Here is a 16,500-nt window from a genome sequence, read left to right as displayed (position 1 = left end):
TTCTGTTTTGCAGAGAAAGAGAAAGGAAAGAAATAGAAAAGACCGCAGTGATCGATCATGGCAGAGATATTTTAGGTTTTTTAACATTTTTAGATGAGAGAGAGAGTAGTTAATGTGATTTTTTTTATTTTGAATTTTAAAATTTTTTGATATTTTGAGAATTTATCGTGATATATCGCCTTTCAGCAATTTATCGTTGATTTTTAGAAAAAATCGGTTTGTTGGGGGTTTCATGTCGCCCCCAGCGATACCTTGATTTATATCGCCACACACGGTACCGTGTATGAAACCCACACATAATATTGTGCATTAAGAAAACCCAACATTAATTTATGGTCCACTTAAAAAATCCACACATAATTTTTTTCTTTCTTTTAGAATTGAAATGTTACCCCTTTTACTCCCTTTGCAAACCAAAGAAGCCTATGGAAAAACTGTCTTCAGAAGAGTTTCTCTTGGATTACTTAACTTTTCTGAAAAAGCCACGCGAACCGTAAAAACAGATTTCTTCTAATATTCATTAGACGTATTGACATGTTCTAATCATCTCTGTCCTCTTGGATTTCTTTGAAAAAAATTCATTTCTAACAACATAACAAGTAAAAAGACCCCAACATTGCTTCCTGGTTTGATTTTTCCTTCTGCTGAAACTCTCTTTCAACATGCCCAATTTTTAACTGAAACACGTCAGTACAGTGGGACTCAGAGAGAGAGAGAGAGAGAGAGAGAGAGCTAATAAACTTCCAGACAACCTTTCGATTAGATGCAGTTCATCCGTGCATCAGATTTGGATAGGGTCTTCAACCCCGATAAAAAGACAGCAAATATAATAAATTTCCCAAAACTGGTAATGTATGTCAGACATAAGCAAAATAAACCCACTACCAAACACATTTTAATGCACCACAACAAAATGCCCCATTTAGATATGAGCAAAGCAAAGGTAATCTTGAACAGAAGACTTCTTGCTTCAATGGGTATCTGCAGAAGGCATGCCACAAGCTGAGCAATCCATTCTGGCTTGCGAGTATTCCAAAAAGTGATGAGCATCCTCTTCCTCTTCCTCCCAAGTAGGTATGTGATCTGTATGAGCAATAAGGCTCTTCTCAAGCAGTTCCTAGTTCCCTGTTCAAGTAATCAACAAACATCCTTTTGGCACTGTTCACATCTGATGGCGGCGGTGGCCCACTCAAGCTGGTTTGCCCGGTTAATTTGACGAATGTTCGTCGCAGGCTTCGGAGCTCTGGCAGTCCAACAGATCTTTGAATGTTGATGGTTGGAAATTCTTTTCCAAGAGAGATCCCATTTACAGGCCCTCCAAGTGCCTGCGATTGTGCTTCCATAATTGCATTTATCACTTCCTGCGTTGCACGGTCAGTCTCGTAGAGTGAATTTGTCTGAGACACCCGGGCACTTTGAGTAGCAATTGTAGGTTGGAGAACCTTAACATCTCTTGTTCTAGAGTCCACCCTTTTTGTCACATATGCCACAGTATCCAGAATGGCAGCAGAAGACTGCTCTATTCCGTCTTTGGATGGCCATAATTCAAAAAGTGGAGAATCCCATCGATTCCGCCGATCTGGTTTCTCGAATCTCCTTACTAAATCTTCAAATATTGTGTCTTCATAAGAGCCCTCCCCATTTTTTTGACGCTCCTTGTTCCATTCCCTACACTGATTGTCTTCTACATCACAATATAAGACACAATATCTGATTCCTGCAGCCCGAGCCAGACACCATAACTCATATCTGTAACCCTTGATGCTGTTTAAAGAGTCAACAACAACAATATTGTCTTTCAACAAGGATCTGTCAACTTCAGACCTAAGAACTCCCCGTAAGTTTTTCTCCGCTGTCATGTTAGCATAACTTTCATTTCTATTGAGATGAAAGGAAGACTCATCTATAATCTTGACTGAAGGTTTTGATTCCAGGGCATTAATAGCATCTACTAGGCACCGTGCAGCTGTTGACTTTCCACTGCATGGTTGACCACAGATTACAACTAGTGCCATTCAACGAAAATTTGTACAGCAAGTCTATGGGGTGAAACTCTTCCAATAACAGTGTTAACAGGGTACCCAAGTATCACCAAAAACACAAATTCCAAACTCTTTAACCAACCATGCACTTCCAACTTCTTGTGTGAAGTCTTGTCTAAAACTCCACCTGCACAACATCAACAAGATAGGTGATTTCCCATTATTCAGCCCCGCTATGGTTATGCTTTATATATTTTTAACCACAAGAAATGGCAAAAAAGGGTTACATTTTTTTCTTTTTGTGTGTGCTTGCTTCTTTTTTTTTTTTTTTTTTTTTTTTTTTTTTTTTTTTTGGGGGGGGGGGGGGGGGTTGTGTGTGCTTTAGTACCTTTGCAACATGCAACATATTGAAGTAGCGAACCAAAATTCCTACCTAAGGTGCCCATGAAAAATGAGTAACAGATAAGTAACATTCCACACACTCAGCTCCAAACACTCAGCTGTCGCTCAATTTTCAGAGTAGACCCATCACAATCAAAGCAACAGCAATTCATACATTCCACACATTAAACATTAGATCAACCAAATGCTTGCCGCCAACACCATTACTCGATAGAATATACTTCAGTCAATTTCATTACCAACTTCTATAATGTAACTAATGTGATCAACAAAAAATTAGTAATAGTTAAGCAACATTGCAATAGTTAAAGATGGAATACAAGACTGGAAGTTTTTAATTTGAGTTGTTAACACTGCAGTTCAAGTTCAGACAGACCCATCATGATCAAAGTAACAAAGAAAAATAGGATTAATAGAATGCTTGCTGTCAACACCATTACTCAAATAAAATATAATTCAGTCAACTTGAGTGCCAACCATTATATTGTCACTAAAATGATCAATCAAAATAAGAAGAAAAGTGGGCTGGAGTTAGTGATAAGAAAAAGCATACCCAGAAAATATTGACTCTGCTCCCCGTACTTGAGAATAACTTAAGTTTCAAGATCAGAATATTGGATTCAGTCTGTAACGATCTTAAATAATTTTGTGGCGCATAGCAGAGTTCCTGTCAGGTGAGTTTTTTCTAATCTTTCCATTGTATTCAAATTCAGTGGATCATCTTCTGTTCTCCCAAGTTTGAATTTATAGTTATAGTAAAACTCTGTTTCTTACTAATCAGTTGGGCTATGGCAGAGGCTGTAGGATTAAAAAGATCATCTCATGGAGTTATTCTTAGGGTGGGTATTGGGCCTGTTGTAGCGATACAAAATGAATGTTGTCATTCCAATGTTCTAAACACAAAAACATACTAATTAATTTTCAGAATATACTCTACAGAAAACAAAGTTAGAACAAAGCAACAAAAAATATCTAGGGACCTTCTAGATTTAGTAGAATTTAAGATCAGGGCATCTCACAATGCAATATTTATTTGTTTAAAAGTATGCATCCACTTATCATTAAGATTAGAACAACAAAAGTTGAACAGAAACTAATGGAATGAATCAAGGTTCCTACTTGTGCAGCAATTCCTAGCACTAAAGTTGGTGGTTATGCATGGCCCAAGAAACAATGTGTGGCATCTGGGCCAAAATTGGAGAGGTCAAATGATCCAAACCAGAAGCAAGTAACAAGCAGGCCAGTATGTTAAACTCTAGAAGCTACTAATCCGCCTTGTTCTCCTTCTCTTTCCACCATCTTTGTTTGCTAAAGCCTAAGCGTTCAGGCTGCAAACAGAAAAAATGAGAGAGGAACGGAAGAGCCCTAGCCATGTGATCGGGTTTTAATATATGCAAATTTGGAAAACCTAATCTGCATTTGGGTAGGGAAAAACCAGACTGTTGAAGTTGGTTCACGGAAACAACTGGCTTGGGAAATCATGGCCTCCCGGTTCAATAATTTTTGGTGAGAACCGTTGATTTGAGCATCTCAGTTAAACCCTAATCAGACAACTCAGTGTATATGTGCTCGGCTATTACCAACGCCCACCCACCGGCTTGGTCGAAAACTTCTTTTTTTTCTTTTTGTGTGCGTGTGGGTTTTTCTTTTTTTTTTTTTTTTTTTTTGGGGGGGGGGGGTTTGGTACGTTGCTGCACGCAACATATTGAAGTAGTGAACCAAAATTCCTACCTAAGGTGCCCATGAAAAATGAGTAATAGATAAGCAACATCAAAATCATTAAAGATAATACAAGACTGGAAGGTTTTAATAAAGCTCCAAACACTCAGCTGTTGCTCAATTTCAGAGTAGACCCATCACAATCAAAGCAACAGCAATTCATACATTCCACAAATTAAACATTAGATCAACCAAATGCTTGCTGCCAACACCATTACTCGATAGAGTATACTTCAGTCAATTTCATTACCAACTTTATAATGTAACTAATGTGATCAACAAAAAATAAGTAATAGCTAAGCAACATCACAATTGTTAAAGATGGAATACAAGACTGGAAGTTTTTAATTTGAGTTGTGAACACTGCAGTTCAAGTTCAGACAGATCCATCATGATCAAAGCAACAACTTTTCATGCATAACACGTATAAAATTGGATTAATAGAATGCTTGCTGTCAACACCATCACTCAAATAGAATATAATTCAGTCCACTTGAGTACCAACTATTACATTGTAACTAAATGATCAATCAAAATAAGAAGAAAAATGGGTAGGAGTCAATGATAAGAAAAAGCATACCCAGAAAATATTGACTCTGCTCCTCCGTACTTGAGAATAACTTAAGTTTCAAGATCAGAATATTGGATCCAGTCTGTAACGATCTTAAATAACTTTGTGGAGTATAGCAGAGATTATCTCAGGTGAGTTTTTCAATATTCACCAAAGAGAAACCCATATTTTTGTTTAACAATACCACAAATATATGAAGAATGCCAATTTGGCCTCACTCTACATTGGAACCCTGCAATAAAGCCAGGAACTGTAAGAAAGTATTAACATTATCGTAAATTTTAATTTCCCTTTACCATGATATAAGAACACCTCCAACCCTCTAATAAAGATTGTCAGCACTGCAAATAAAATTCTACAATTTCCAAGAAGCAACTTTAAAATCAAGGGATGTTGCTCATCAAGAGTCCAATTAAACGAGTAACAGTCAAAGAGCAAACCAATATTGGCACCAAAACTGAGTTGCTCAATCCCAGGTCTGTTTTTCACCACAGTTTAAAACATTCATAAGCAGGATATGCATAGCTGCAAACCAACTTGCCACCCGATAACTAGATAAGTAAGTTATCCATTTTAGCCAAAGAAAAACCCCAACAGAAAACAAGCATTCAGGAACAACTTACATCAAAGGATCCCATCATTGTTGATCTTTATTAGATACAAGTAAGCCGGACAAGTTTAACTGCAGTCGTAGAAGAAAGTAAAGAATTAGAAAATTGATAGAAAGGACAGAGAGACAATGAAATCCTCGAATAAGAATTGAGACAATCACTATAAAAATGAAGACCAGCCAAGAAAAATCAAATCAATAGCAGGAAAGGCCAGTTTAAGAGGGCATGGACATTATCTTTGGTTGGTTATACTATCTAGAGAGTCATTAAAATTAGGGTAAACTACTGGGAAGCAAAATCGTTAAGAAAAATCGCCGAAAACTGCTATCAAGAATCTCTCGAGGAAATAGACACATTATCATGAAAAAAAACCAAAGCCTACAGGTGTCGACACTGCTAGTCGAAATCAGGACCAGAATTCGCTAATCACCAAGAAATTCCAAATTCAGGAGAGAAATCACACGTCCATACAAAAAGTTAAACGAGAAAATTCACAAAAGAGACTGAACGATCTATACCTTTGGAGTAATTTATACTGCAAGAGCAGAAAAAGATAGGGGAAAACTGCAAAATGAAATGGATATCTGTTCGCGCTGTAGAGAACTCTATTTCGCCACTATGCACAAAAGGGCGGTGACCACAAAACTCTAATTTAATCCACACTAGAACAGAAGGGAATCGCAAGAGATTAGTCGAAGAACAAGAAGAAATACTCCAACATAGGGTTTTTCCTCTTCCTCACGCGAGGGATGAAGGGTCGATTTTGATAACTGGGTTTTTAACGTAAATTTAGAAAACTTGTAGATGAAAAATAAATAACTCATTTTTACCCTCATACCCCAATATAAGGTTTTAGCCGTTAGATTTTAAAGGGACACGTGCCGGCCTCTCAGCACTGCGCAGAGATATCCGCGCATTAGTCAATCAAAATCCAATAAACATAAACATTTTGAAATTTTTATTTGCTGCAGCACTGCTGCCTGCTGCTGACGGTAAGGATTTTGCCCCAGCAATCGGACGGTGTGGGATCCATAGGCCGGTTAAATTGTAAATATGACTTTTTGTTATTTACATTGAAAGGGCTTTAAAACTTTGCAAATTTACAAAATGGATCCCTCACTCTACCCAACTCGAGCAGTGCTAATGGCAATCTGTAGACTTGACACTTACCCTCTCAATGATTCAGGGCTCTGTCTAGATCTCTTTTACATCTTCTCCAAGCCGACAAAACAAATTAGAACCACATCTACACCAACCACAACAATCCCTCCCTTACATAAAAAAAAAAAACAAAAAAAAAAACACACCACACACCCCCCAAAAAAAGAAAAATTCGTAATAAATAATTCAACCCTTATTTTCATTCGATCACCGATGAAGATGGATTTGAGAGCCAGAGCGAGGATGGATCATTCTCACCTTGGTCTGTCTGAGTAGTTGTCGGCCAATAACCCACATCAAGATTGTTGAAATTAAACAAAACCCTAACCTTGTTCACTAGATGCAAGGTTTGGAATATTACCTCCTTCTACCACGCCATTTGCAGAGGGAATACAGACGATCGTTTGTAATCCAAAGACCTGGCCTTGCCAAACTCGCTCGCAAGTCGCAACAAAGAGATTGAAATCATCGATCCGAAGAAATTAATTGAAGGAAGAAACAAAATACACCGGTGATCTAGGTTGGATTTGTCATGGGATTTGAGATTGTCCACCCATCTGTCTATTTTCTTATTATTCTCCAAGTTGCTTCATTTGGAGAATCAGTGATTCTGAACCCGAGACATGCTGGCGAAACGAGAAAAGGGATCAGTCGGGTAAGATGAGGAGCTCATTTTGTAAATTTGAGAACTTTTAAAACCCTTGAATATAAAAATAAAAAAATTTTATTTACAATTAAACCTTTGTTTGTTGATCACACACCGTTCGATTGACTAGTGTACATGTGGCAAAATCCCTACCGTCGACAGCAGGTAACAATTGCTGCCGCAAGTAAAATCCAACATTTTGAGGCGTTTTTGAAAAAGCTATTTAACGGTGGTTGTTTACTAGAAACCACGGTCAATGATGAAAAAGATAGATCCCGTGGCCAATGGTGGGTTAGTTGAGCGGTTAAAAGCTCAAAATACCATGGGGCATTTACTTTCCACGGGCATTTACTTTTCAATATTAAAAAAAGCACCAGTACTTAAAAAAAAAAAAAAAGAGATAGACCCTGTGTCAATGAAGGGTTGGTTGAGTAGTAAAAATTCATACTTCTAAGTGGATATATTGAAAAGAGATAGACCCTGTGTCAATGCATGGTTGATTGAGTGGTAAAGATTCATACTTCTTAGTGGAGATATTGAATGTATTGTGTTTATTATCTATGGTTTAGTAGTGGCGGTTTTTTGAATACCACCACTATTTAAAAATTAAAACGTCACCAATTGTGCCTTTTTCTTTTTTTTGAGTGTAAATTGGCCAAAAAAACACATGATAAAACTATTAATTTTGCATCATAAATTGAAATTCATGAAAATTTCTTCTTCACGAAACACTTCCAACGCATCAACTATTTGTTGTTGCTTCGTTTCTTGAAACAAAAATGGGTGTGAGTTAGGTTTAAGTGAAATAAACATAAAAGAGGTATTTAAGAAATTGGGCACTAAAGTCTAAATCACTTTTTACTTTCAAAAAATCTCAGAATTGTTTTGTTGTTTTTCAAAATAGAAAGATTTGGTGAGTTATCAAACGTGTCCTAACACTATCTCCCACCATTAAGTTTTTTTTTTTCTCGAGTTTCAAACTTGGAAGGACCAAAATACCCCTTAGGTTGTGTAATGCTTCCTAAACCCAATTTTCTTTTCATATTGGAAATTTTTTTTTTAATTTATAATTTTTCGTAATCCCAATGCTCTCATGCACCTATAATAAGACAACCTCAGCTTTTTCTCAACTTGAATGTGATTCATGATAGAATGTTATCCGAATTAAAAGAATCTCTTGTAAATCCACTATATGAATCTTACCATGTTTGATGTTTAAGAGAGGATTTTCTAGCCATGAGAGTTAGAATTTGAAACTAGGGAAAATGAAAAGAAGAGAAAGAAAAGAGAAAATTATACGACATTCACTATTTTTGGGGTGAAACTAGTAACCATCAATTATTATCTCTAAAATTACATAGCACCTATATGTATAATTACAAGTTATTCATTATTAAGTTTTGCTCTATTATCGTATGTAACCGTGTTTTCTGTTTTTAATACAAAGCTACCTTTTTCCCAAAAAATTATAAAAAAATTAAAAAATTTTGATTTTGAATTTGAATTCACTAATTGACCATCGTTTGACCACGTGAATCTACCACGAGCTCCAAAACAAATATTATGGCAATGGCTTACAGAGCAAAATAGCACCCACCATTGTGGGGACTTCCAATAATCTTAAAATCCAAAAATTGATGCAAGCAATCAAGGTTTAAAGTATCCCACGATACCATACGATACTAGCCGATACGTATCCATATTTGACCCAACCGATACGATACATCTCGATACGTCTCTCTATTGAATTACACTAAAATACGTTAGTTAAAGCGATACAATACTCGATACAATACGATACGTCTCTTAAAATCACCTTACCAATACGATACTCGATACCGATACTTTAAACCTTGCAAGCAATACTAGTTAGCAAATCCATATTTCTTCATCCACCAAGAGAAAAGAACTGTCTTTTATTGATAAATGCTTTATTTAGGATTATATTTGAAAGTCGTCTCTTAGTCCCTTGAGAACAAAAAGAAGATCTCTCTCTCACTGTTCATACTTGTTACAAACAAAAGATTGATAAACTATAGAGAAATGCTTATGCCTTGGTGAAGGAGGTAAGCTTTCTAATGCTATTCAAATCTTCATATACCACAGCTTTGTAATTACCTTCAATATTATGATCTTTTGCAGTGATGTAGAGTCTGTAATTTATTCCTGCAACAACCTGAGATTCACCTTTCTTTACTGCACCGAATTGGAGATCTGTCTTTGCTTCTTTATTATGTTCAGTCACTGCAAAATTTCCAATCTCTTGAATTTTTGGATCGTCGACATTTTTTATTGGCTGCCATCCACCAGGAAGAGAAGAAGTCTTCTGCAAAACAAGCAAGTAAGAAACAAGAACAACTACAAAGAAATATTGGGATTTCATACTTCTTTTTCTTAATATTTCTCCCTTGCTTTGGAAAAACTGAGGGCCTTTGATGAATTTATATCACATGAGTCCATTGCAATAAATGTTTTCTATTTCAAAAATAAGTTGTAATAAATGTTTTCTACCCAAAAATTATTTATAATAAATGTCCCCCATAAATGGAAAGATTTTTTTCAATAAGTACCCAAAGAATCTCTAGATACATATCATATCATAAATGGTATTCTTCCATAAGCAGAAAATCTTTTTACCAGATTACGTAAGTTGAAGGATCTTTAGATTTACAAAACTTGATATGTTAAATGCTAAGATCTCTTTTCTCTTCTTTTTGGCCGGGGGGGGGGGGTAACTTTTTATTTTTCTGCTTTTAATAACAAAAGATCTAAACAGCCAACATAATCTCTTTTAGATAGATCTATTTGATTTCATGAGTTATATCCTTAATTGATCTCAGGATATTTGGAAATCTATATCGCTTCTTCAAGATTTCATTATTTGGGTATCACAAAAAATCTCTTAAGATTACTTTACCTAGAAACAATGGTCATATGTTAGGTTTAGGCTCATGGATACCCAATAAATGACTTGGAGTTTTAAGGGGACATGAGAGCATCCACCCCAGCAATATGTGGAGGATGACCATAGGGTAAGGGAATGGAGTTCAACAGAATCAATCCGTGAGGACTCTCATTCAAATGTGGAGAAGGATACTTAACTAAGTTAGCTGGTGCCATAGGGGAGGTATCTGGACCATATGTAGTATGTTATCATAGGACCTTGCATTGCATTAGAATCTTTGACATGCGTCAGTACTCATGCCAATGTTTGTGGTGAGAGAGTGTTGACCTAAACCCCAACTATGCTGTCTAATGAAGACTGTACCCCTTGCCCCGAATCCCAACACAGATAGCCAGTCCATAAGGGATTAGAGTGACAAGGCCTACCCAGAGGAGGGCTGGTGTTATATCTTAAAGCATGCTTGCCTTATTAGAGACTTGCATGGTTAGCTACTAGATGCATCCATACTTATGCATATCATATTTTCTTTATTATATTTGTCATGTTTATGATTTTGACATGTATATGAGATTGTTGCCTTACTGAGTTCGTCTGAACTCATCCTTTTGTGGATTATTTCTATTTTAATTAGATGACTATACTAATGCATGTGAAGTTCCGTATGTCTGAGAGAACCCTTATAAAGAGATTCTTGAGACATCAATGGGAAGGGGTGTTGCACAACACGAAGTCTCCTGTGGGTACATGGAGTGTGCTTATAATACCTATTGATGGCAAGAGGATCCAGGTGGTTCACCATTTAGATAGATCGATGAGAGAGTGTTTCATGACTCCTTTTATCAAGAGATTAGAAAAGAAAAGTGACAGCCTCAAGAAAGACCAAAATAATAATTAGACTTCAATATTCTCTCTATTTTCGGTGAAATACCCTTTTTGACACATTTATTTCATTCATTCTCTGGATTATATTCATTTCCTTTTATTGGATTTTGGACACTTGTATTCATTTATATTTAATTATTAAATTGTTGTTTGCTCTTGATTTGGTATTATGTGCATTTATTATTACCGATGGCTAAACCGTAGATCTCACCCACAAGTTGTTGAGTGGGACCGATACCGGCGGGTGGGGTGTGATAAGGTGAGGAGACACAAATAAACCATGTGTCATTCATGGTACAGTTGTTTATAATAAGGAGATCATAGGCACCCAATAGCCTATTGTGGTAGGTGAGGGGACATGAAGTAGTCTACCTATTATATATGGATGATTATAGGGTTAAGGAAGACATAGTCGAAGTTAGTTGGTGCCATAGGAAAGATATCCGAGCCTAAGATGACATGATGACATAGATGACCTCTTGCATTGGGCTAGGAAGTTCCTTGGCACGCACTAGATCTCATGACAATAGTCGTGGTGAGAGAGTGTGGCCCTAATCCCTAGCCATGGTTGATGATTGGATTTGTTATCCCTATACCTCAATCGTGATGCCTAGTTCAATTGGAGCCTTTGAGGTCTGTGTGAAACTTCTTAGAGGAGGTTGGTGCTATGTCTTAATAAGTATCTATCTAGATAGAGATTAGTATGGTTAGACTCATAAAAACTTAATTGTACTTATATTACATCTCTACATTCTATTTGTAGTTTATAATATATACATGTGTTAAATGTGTGGTATATGATAATGTTGACTTCACTGAGTTTGTTGGATCTCACCCCATGTGGAAAATTTTCTTTTAAACTCTTAAATAGGCTGTGAGGATACCATATTCCCGAAGAGTTTGCCGTCAATGGAGTCCTATGAGATACCAGTATAAGAAGACATTGAGGCACACAGAGAGTCGTACCCTGCTTGGACTACTGCTTGGACTACTCCTATGGAGTCCAGCCATTCTGAAAGCCTAGGGAATATACTTGGGAACATGGTTTTCTTAATCATAATCATTTATATTCTTTACCTATTTATTAGGCAAGGATGTTAAATACACTTCAAATATTTCTATAATTACACTCTGAGACTTCTGCCATTTTGACTTTGACTTTTAACCTTAAGCTCTAATTAACATTGGGATAACTATAATAATAATTATACTTTGATACCCTTTATTATTCCATTTCTCTATTGGTTTTGTTGTTGCATATATGTGGTTATGAATTGACCGTAAACCTATATCTTGTGGTTATGGGTAACCTCTACGAGTATTCGGGTAAAGCTGATACTGGTTGGGTGGCATGTGACACACAGTGCCTTGAGAATTTCTTTAAACGAATAATAAAGAGTCTAAATCACACATTTTAAATTTGAAAATCATAAGTGTTGAACTCAACTTACCATATCATGTGCACAGAGAGACTTTGAACCCGTATATGGCTTTATTTAGTTTGCATGTTAGTCCAGCCTTATTTACTAATTTATGACCAGGAGGAATATCCATGTAGACTTCCTCTTCCAAATCTCCATGTAAAAAGGCATTTTTCACATCCACTTAAAATAAGGGTCATCCACAATTAACAATTACTAACAACAAACTCTGAGAGTGTTCATTTTAACCACTAGAGCAAATGTTTCTTTGTAATCTTTCCCATAAGTTTGTGTGTACCTTTTTGCAACCAATCTTGCCATATGCCACTCAATGGATGAGTCACTTTTGTATTTGATTTTATAAACTTTGCTACATCCAATAGATTTCTTCCCTTCAAGTAAATGAACTATATCCCAAGTTTGATTTTTGAGTGCCTCAAGTTCTTCGTTCATAGCTTTTATCAGGAGAATTTGCAGCTTCAAGAAAGTTTGAAGGCTCTTTGTGAACATCGATAGCTGAAAGGAAAATGTGATAACTTGAAAATATATTGTCATAAAATACATGTGCTTGGATAGGGTATCTAGTAAAGTCGTATGTGGTGAAATCTTTGAATTTGGACAATGGTTGTGAGACCCCGATGAGACCTGTGGATGGGAACAAAAGCAATCGTATCTAGAACTACACCTGATTGATTTTCAACTTGATGGTCATGGACATTGACATTGTTACTATCATCCACAACTATGTCACTGTCATCCTTGAAATGGTCCAACACGACAGTCATGGGAGCAACTGAACAATAAGATCATCATAATCAAATTCAAAAACATTGATACGAGTCTTTCCCTGAAGTTGATCCTGCTAGGAAAAAACATCTAAGATTCATCAAACACCACATCACGAGATATATAAACCTTGTTGGTGGAAGGATCAAAACACTTATAACCGAAAAAAAAAAAAAAAAAAAAAAAAAAAAAAAGAAAAGAAAAGAAAAGAGGAAGGAAAGATGAGTATCCTAAGAAAAGACATTTTCGAGCTCAAGGATATAATTTCCACCATATAAATAGACTACACACCCAAAAACCCGAAGATGGTCACTAATAATAGAACATCCAAGAAGAATTTCCATGGGAGGCTTATACTTCAAAATTTTGCTAGGAAGATGATTAATTAAGAAACAACATAAGACCAGTAAGACATCGGGTTTGCATGTAACCAAAGAGAATGAGTCACCTTAAAGATGGGTCAATTTTTCTATTCAGCAACTCTATTCTGTTATGGGGTGTCGATACACGAAGTTTGATGCAATATGCCTCAAACTCGAATGAAGGCCTCGAAACATATTATTAGTAATACTCTATTCCATTGTTAGTATGTAGTGCATTGATACAAGTTCCACATAAAGTCTGAACCATATTGAAAAACTCCTAAAACATTGACAATACTTCGTCTTTGGAATATAACAGATACAACCAAGTAGCACGAGACTTATCATCAATAAACTAATGTAATAAAATACTTGAAATCATCACAAGAAACAACAAGTGATTTCCAAACATCAAAATGCACCAAGTCAAATAATTTAGCCAATAAACTTGAACTAGAAGGAAATGGCAGCCTATATTGTTTCGATAACCGACAAATCTCACAATGACTAGAGTCAATAGAAAAATCAGGATTTAAATGCTGCAAAAGCTGTGATATGATATTTTTAATTCTTTTTACAATAGTAATTGGAGTAGGAAAATTAGCAATGCGAAAATCCGACAATCCATGAGAGGTGCAACACATATGATCGGTAGCTCCAGAATCAATAATAAAATACTTTCTGAAAAAAGTATTGAATGCAAAAACCATAGCATAATCAGTTATATATAACACAAAACATTTTTTTTCCAATGGAACAAGATGGACTCTGTCTTTCTTTTTTTTTGTCTTTTTGATGCCAGTGACATTCGCTCAATTTGTAATTACTCAAGCTGTGAGCACACCTTACTAATGTCTCATATTTTTCAAGGACCCATGGTTCAAACGACCGAACCGTATTTTTGTCTTAATAACCAAGCAGCAATAACCGACCAAAACCAAGCACAATTTTCCAAAAAAAATGAAGCATCCAACGGTTAAGGTGCTTTGTATTAAATTAGGAATAGAAAATAAAAATTATATGCGTTGGTAACGCTTCCCATTTCTAGTTAATATGGACCTGTTTGGTTACTTGAGTCTATAGATTTCAAAAATTTTAAAATTATATGCGTTGGTAACGCTTCCCATAAATCTACAAATTCACTTTTCTATTTGAATACTTTCGAGTATGAAGATTTCAAAAATCTATAGTTTTCATATTTATGGAGTCATGGTTCATAAAATTAACTGTTTAGTTAGCCTGAATCTTTGGAATAAAATCTATAGATTCATCCTAAAAATACATTTATGAAGTCATGGTTTCTTTTTTTTTTTTTTGGTCAACAATTCATGGTTCAAATGCTTAACACTTTTATGATAGAGATGAAATCTCTGGATTTTACCTTATATCCATAAATCTACATATTCACGTTTTTAGTGTAAACAAGTAAATCTCTAGATTTAATGAATCCATAAATTCACACAATCAAAGAGATATAACTCTTCAATTTGTAAATCCAGATATTTGAAATATCTGAATTCATGTAACCAAACAGGCCCTAAAGAATTGACAGAAAGATCTCTAGATTGAACAACTTTTAGATGCGGATCTGCCAACGGGAAAACAAACAAGACTGGTAACGTAAAAATTGCTGAAACGATCTGTGATTTCCCTTACTAAGGATCTACGATATCCCTTGCTCTTTCTTTCTTTCCTTCTTTTTTTTTTCAAAAGACGATGATCTACAAAATCTCTTCATTTCCACAAAATCTTTTCTCTTCCTTTCTTTCCTAACCCAATTATCCTTTCAAAGTGAATCAAACAAAAAAAGGAGAAAGACAAGCAAGATTTTTATGTGATTCAGTCTCGTATGAACCATCATATCATCTTATTACCAATGAGGGATATATACTATTATCTTTAAATAGAGGATATAAGATAGTCATTTACAATAAAGAAAAACCCAGTTTTTATTCTCCAGTAAAGATAAATTTATTACAAAGCCCTCTAAAACTCAACTTCCTTATCGATGACAAATCATTATTTGATGAATTTCTCAACCATCGCCAAAGCTGACAAGCTTTTTACTCGAGGATTCAACATATACCTCAGCATAGTACTTACTGTCGACACCTTGATTTTTTGCACTGATATGGAGTATATAATCTTTCACACCAACATCTTGGAATATAGCATCTGTCACTGAGCTAAATTGTAGATCCATTTTTGCTTCTCTGTTATGCTCAGTGACTGCAAATTTTCCAAGATCTTGAACTTTTGAATTATTCACATCGATACTATGAAAATGAGAGAGAAGATGACGACTTGGCTTACCATTAGCGAAGTTCTTCTGCGAAAGAAACAAACAGGAAACCAGAAAAACAAGAAAGAAACACTGAGATGAAGCCATACTTCCTATTATTCTTATCACTCTCGGTGCACAAACAGAAGTCCTTTGGCAGGTTTATATAGTATCTGTGTTTAATGTTAGTTCTTAAAATGGAAAGAGAAATCAGATTGTATATAAGTATAAATATTTGGGTTAAAGATTTCAAATCTTTGGGTTCATAAATGAGAGATTTATACATTTTTGACTGTGAAAATCCCTGTGTTTAATATTAATTCTTAAAATGGAAAGAAAATCAGATTGTATATAAGTATAAATATTTGGATTAAAGATTTCAAATCTTTGGATTCATAAATGAGAGATTTATACCTGTTTGACTGTGAAATCCCTGTGTTTAATGTTAGTTCTTAAAATGGAAAGAAAAAATCAGATTGTATATAAGTAGAAATATTTGGCTCAGAGATTTCAAATCTTTGTATTCATAAATGAGAGATTTATATATACCTATTTGATTGTGAAAATCCTTATAGATTTCACCCATATAAAAGCGCTAAATATTTGTGTATTCACAAAAATCACGTTGACCAATCCACAAATAGTTAATTTTATGAATTATGACTCTACCAACCCTGCATGGATTCAATATTGATACTTAGAACCGTGGATAAAGAGTAGAGGCGGAGCTACATAGGGGTTGGGGGCATTTTAAAAGAAATTTTAATTATC

At 35.4% G+C, this 16,500-nt stretch overlaps 1 protein-coding gene across 7 annotated transcripts; it reads right to left on the bottom strand.

The window, feature by feature from the left end:
* Positions 1-410: 410 nt before the first annotated feature.
* LOC149001774 (protein KTI12 homolog) lies at positions 411-7,086 on the bottom strand. 7 transcript variants are annotated; one of them, XM_089137935.1, is made up of 4 exons: positions 6,808-7,086; positions 5,298-5,356; positions 4,684-4,906; positions 411-2,169 (listed from the first exon to the last, which is right to left on the bottom strand). In XM_089137935.1, exon 4 carries the CDS (start codon positions 2,013-2,015, stop codon positions 1,107-1,109), a length of 909 nt encoding a protein of 302 aa, XP_088994061.1. In that variant the 5' UTR covers positions 2,016-2,169; positions 4,684-4,906; positions 5,298-5,356; positions 6,808-7,086; the 3' UTR covers positions 411-1,106. The 7 variants fall into 7 exon arrangements, with proteins under 7 accessions (XP_088994061.1, XP_088994063.1, XP_088994060.1 ...); XM_089137937.1 differs by lacking the exon at positions 6,808-7,086 and adding an exon at positions 6,456-6,493; XM_089137934.1 differs by lacking the exon at positions 6,808-7,086 and adding an exon at positions 5,804-6,259 and having other exon boundaries at positions 4,684-4,924.
* Positions 7,087-16,500: the final 9,414 nt, after the last annotated feature.

This window comes from Hakea prostrata, chromosome 10 (assembly GCF_041222555.1).
Source record: "Hakea prostrata isolate BN-2017 chromosome 10, UWA_Hpros_2, whole genome shotgun sequence".
Lineage (NCBI taxonomy): Eukaryota > Viridiplantae > Streptophyta > Magnoliopsida > Proteales > Proteaceae > Hakea > Hakea prostrata.
This window is presented reverse-complemented; position numbering and strand designations above follow the sequence as displayed.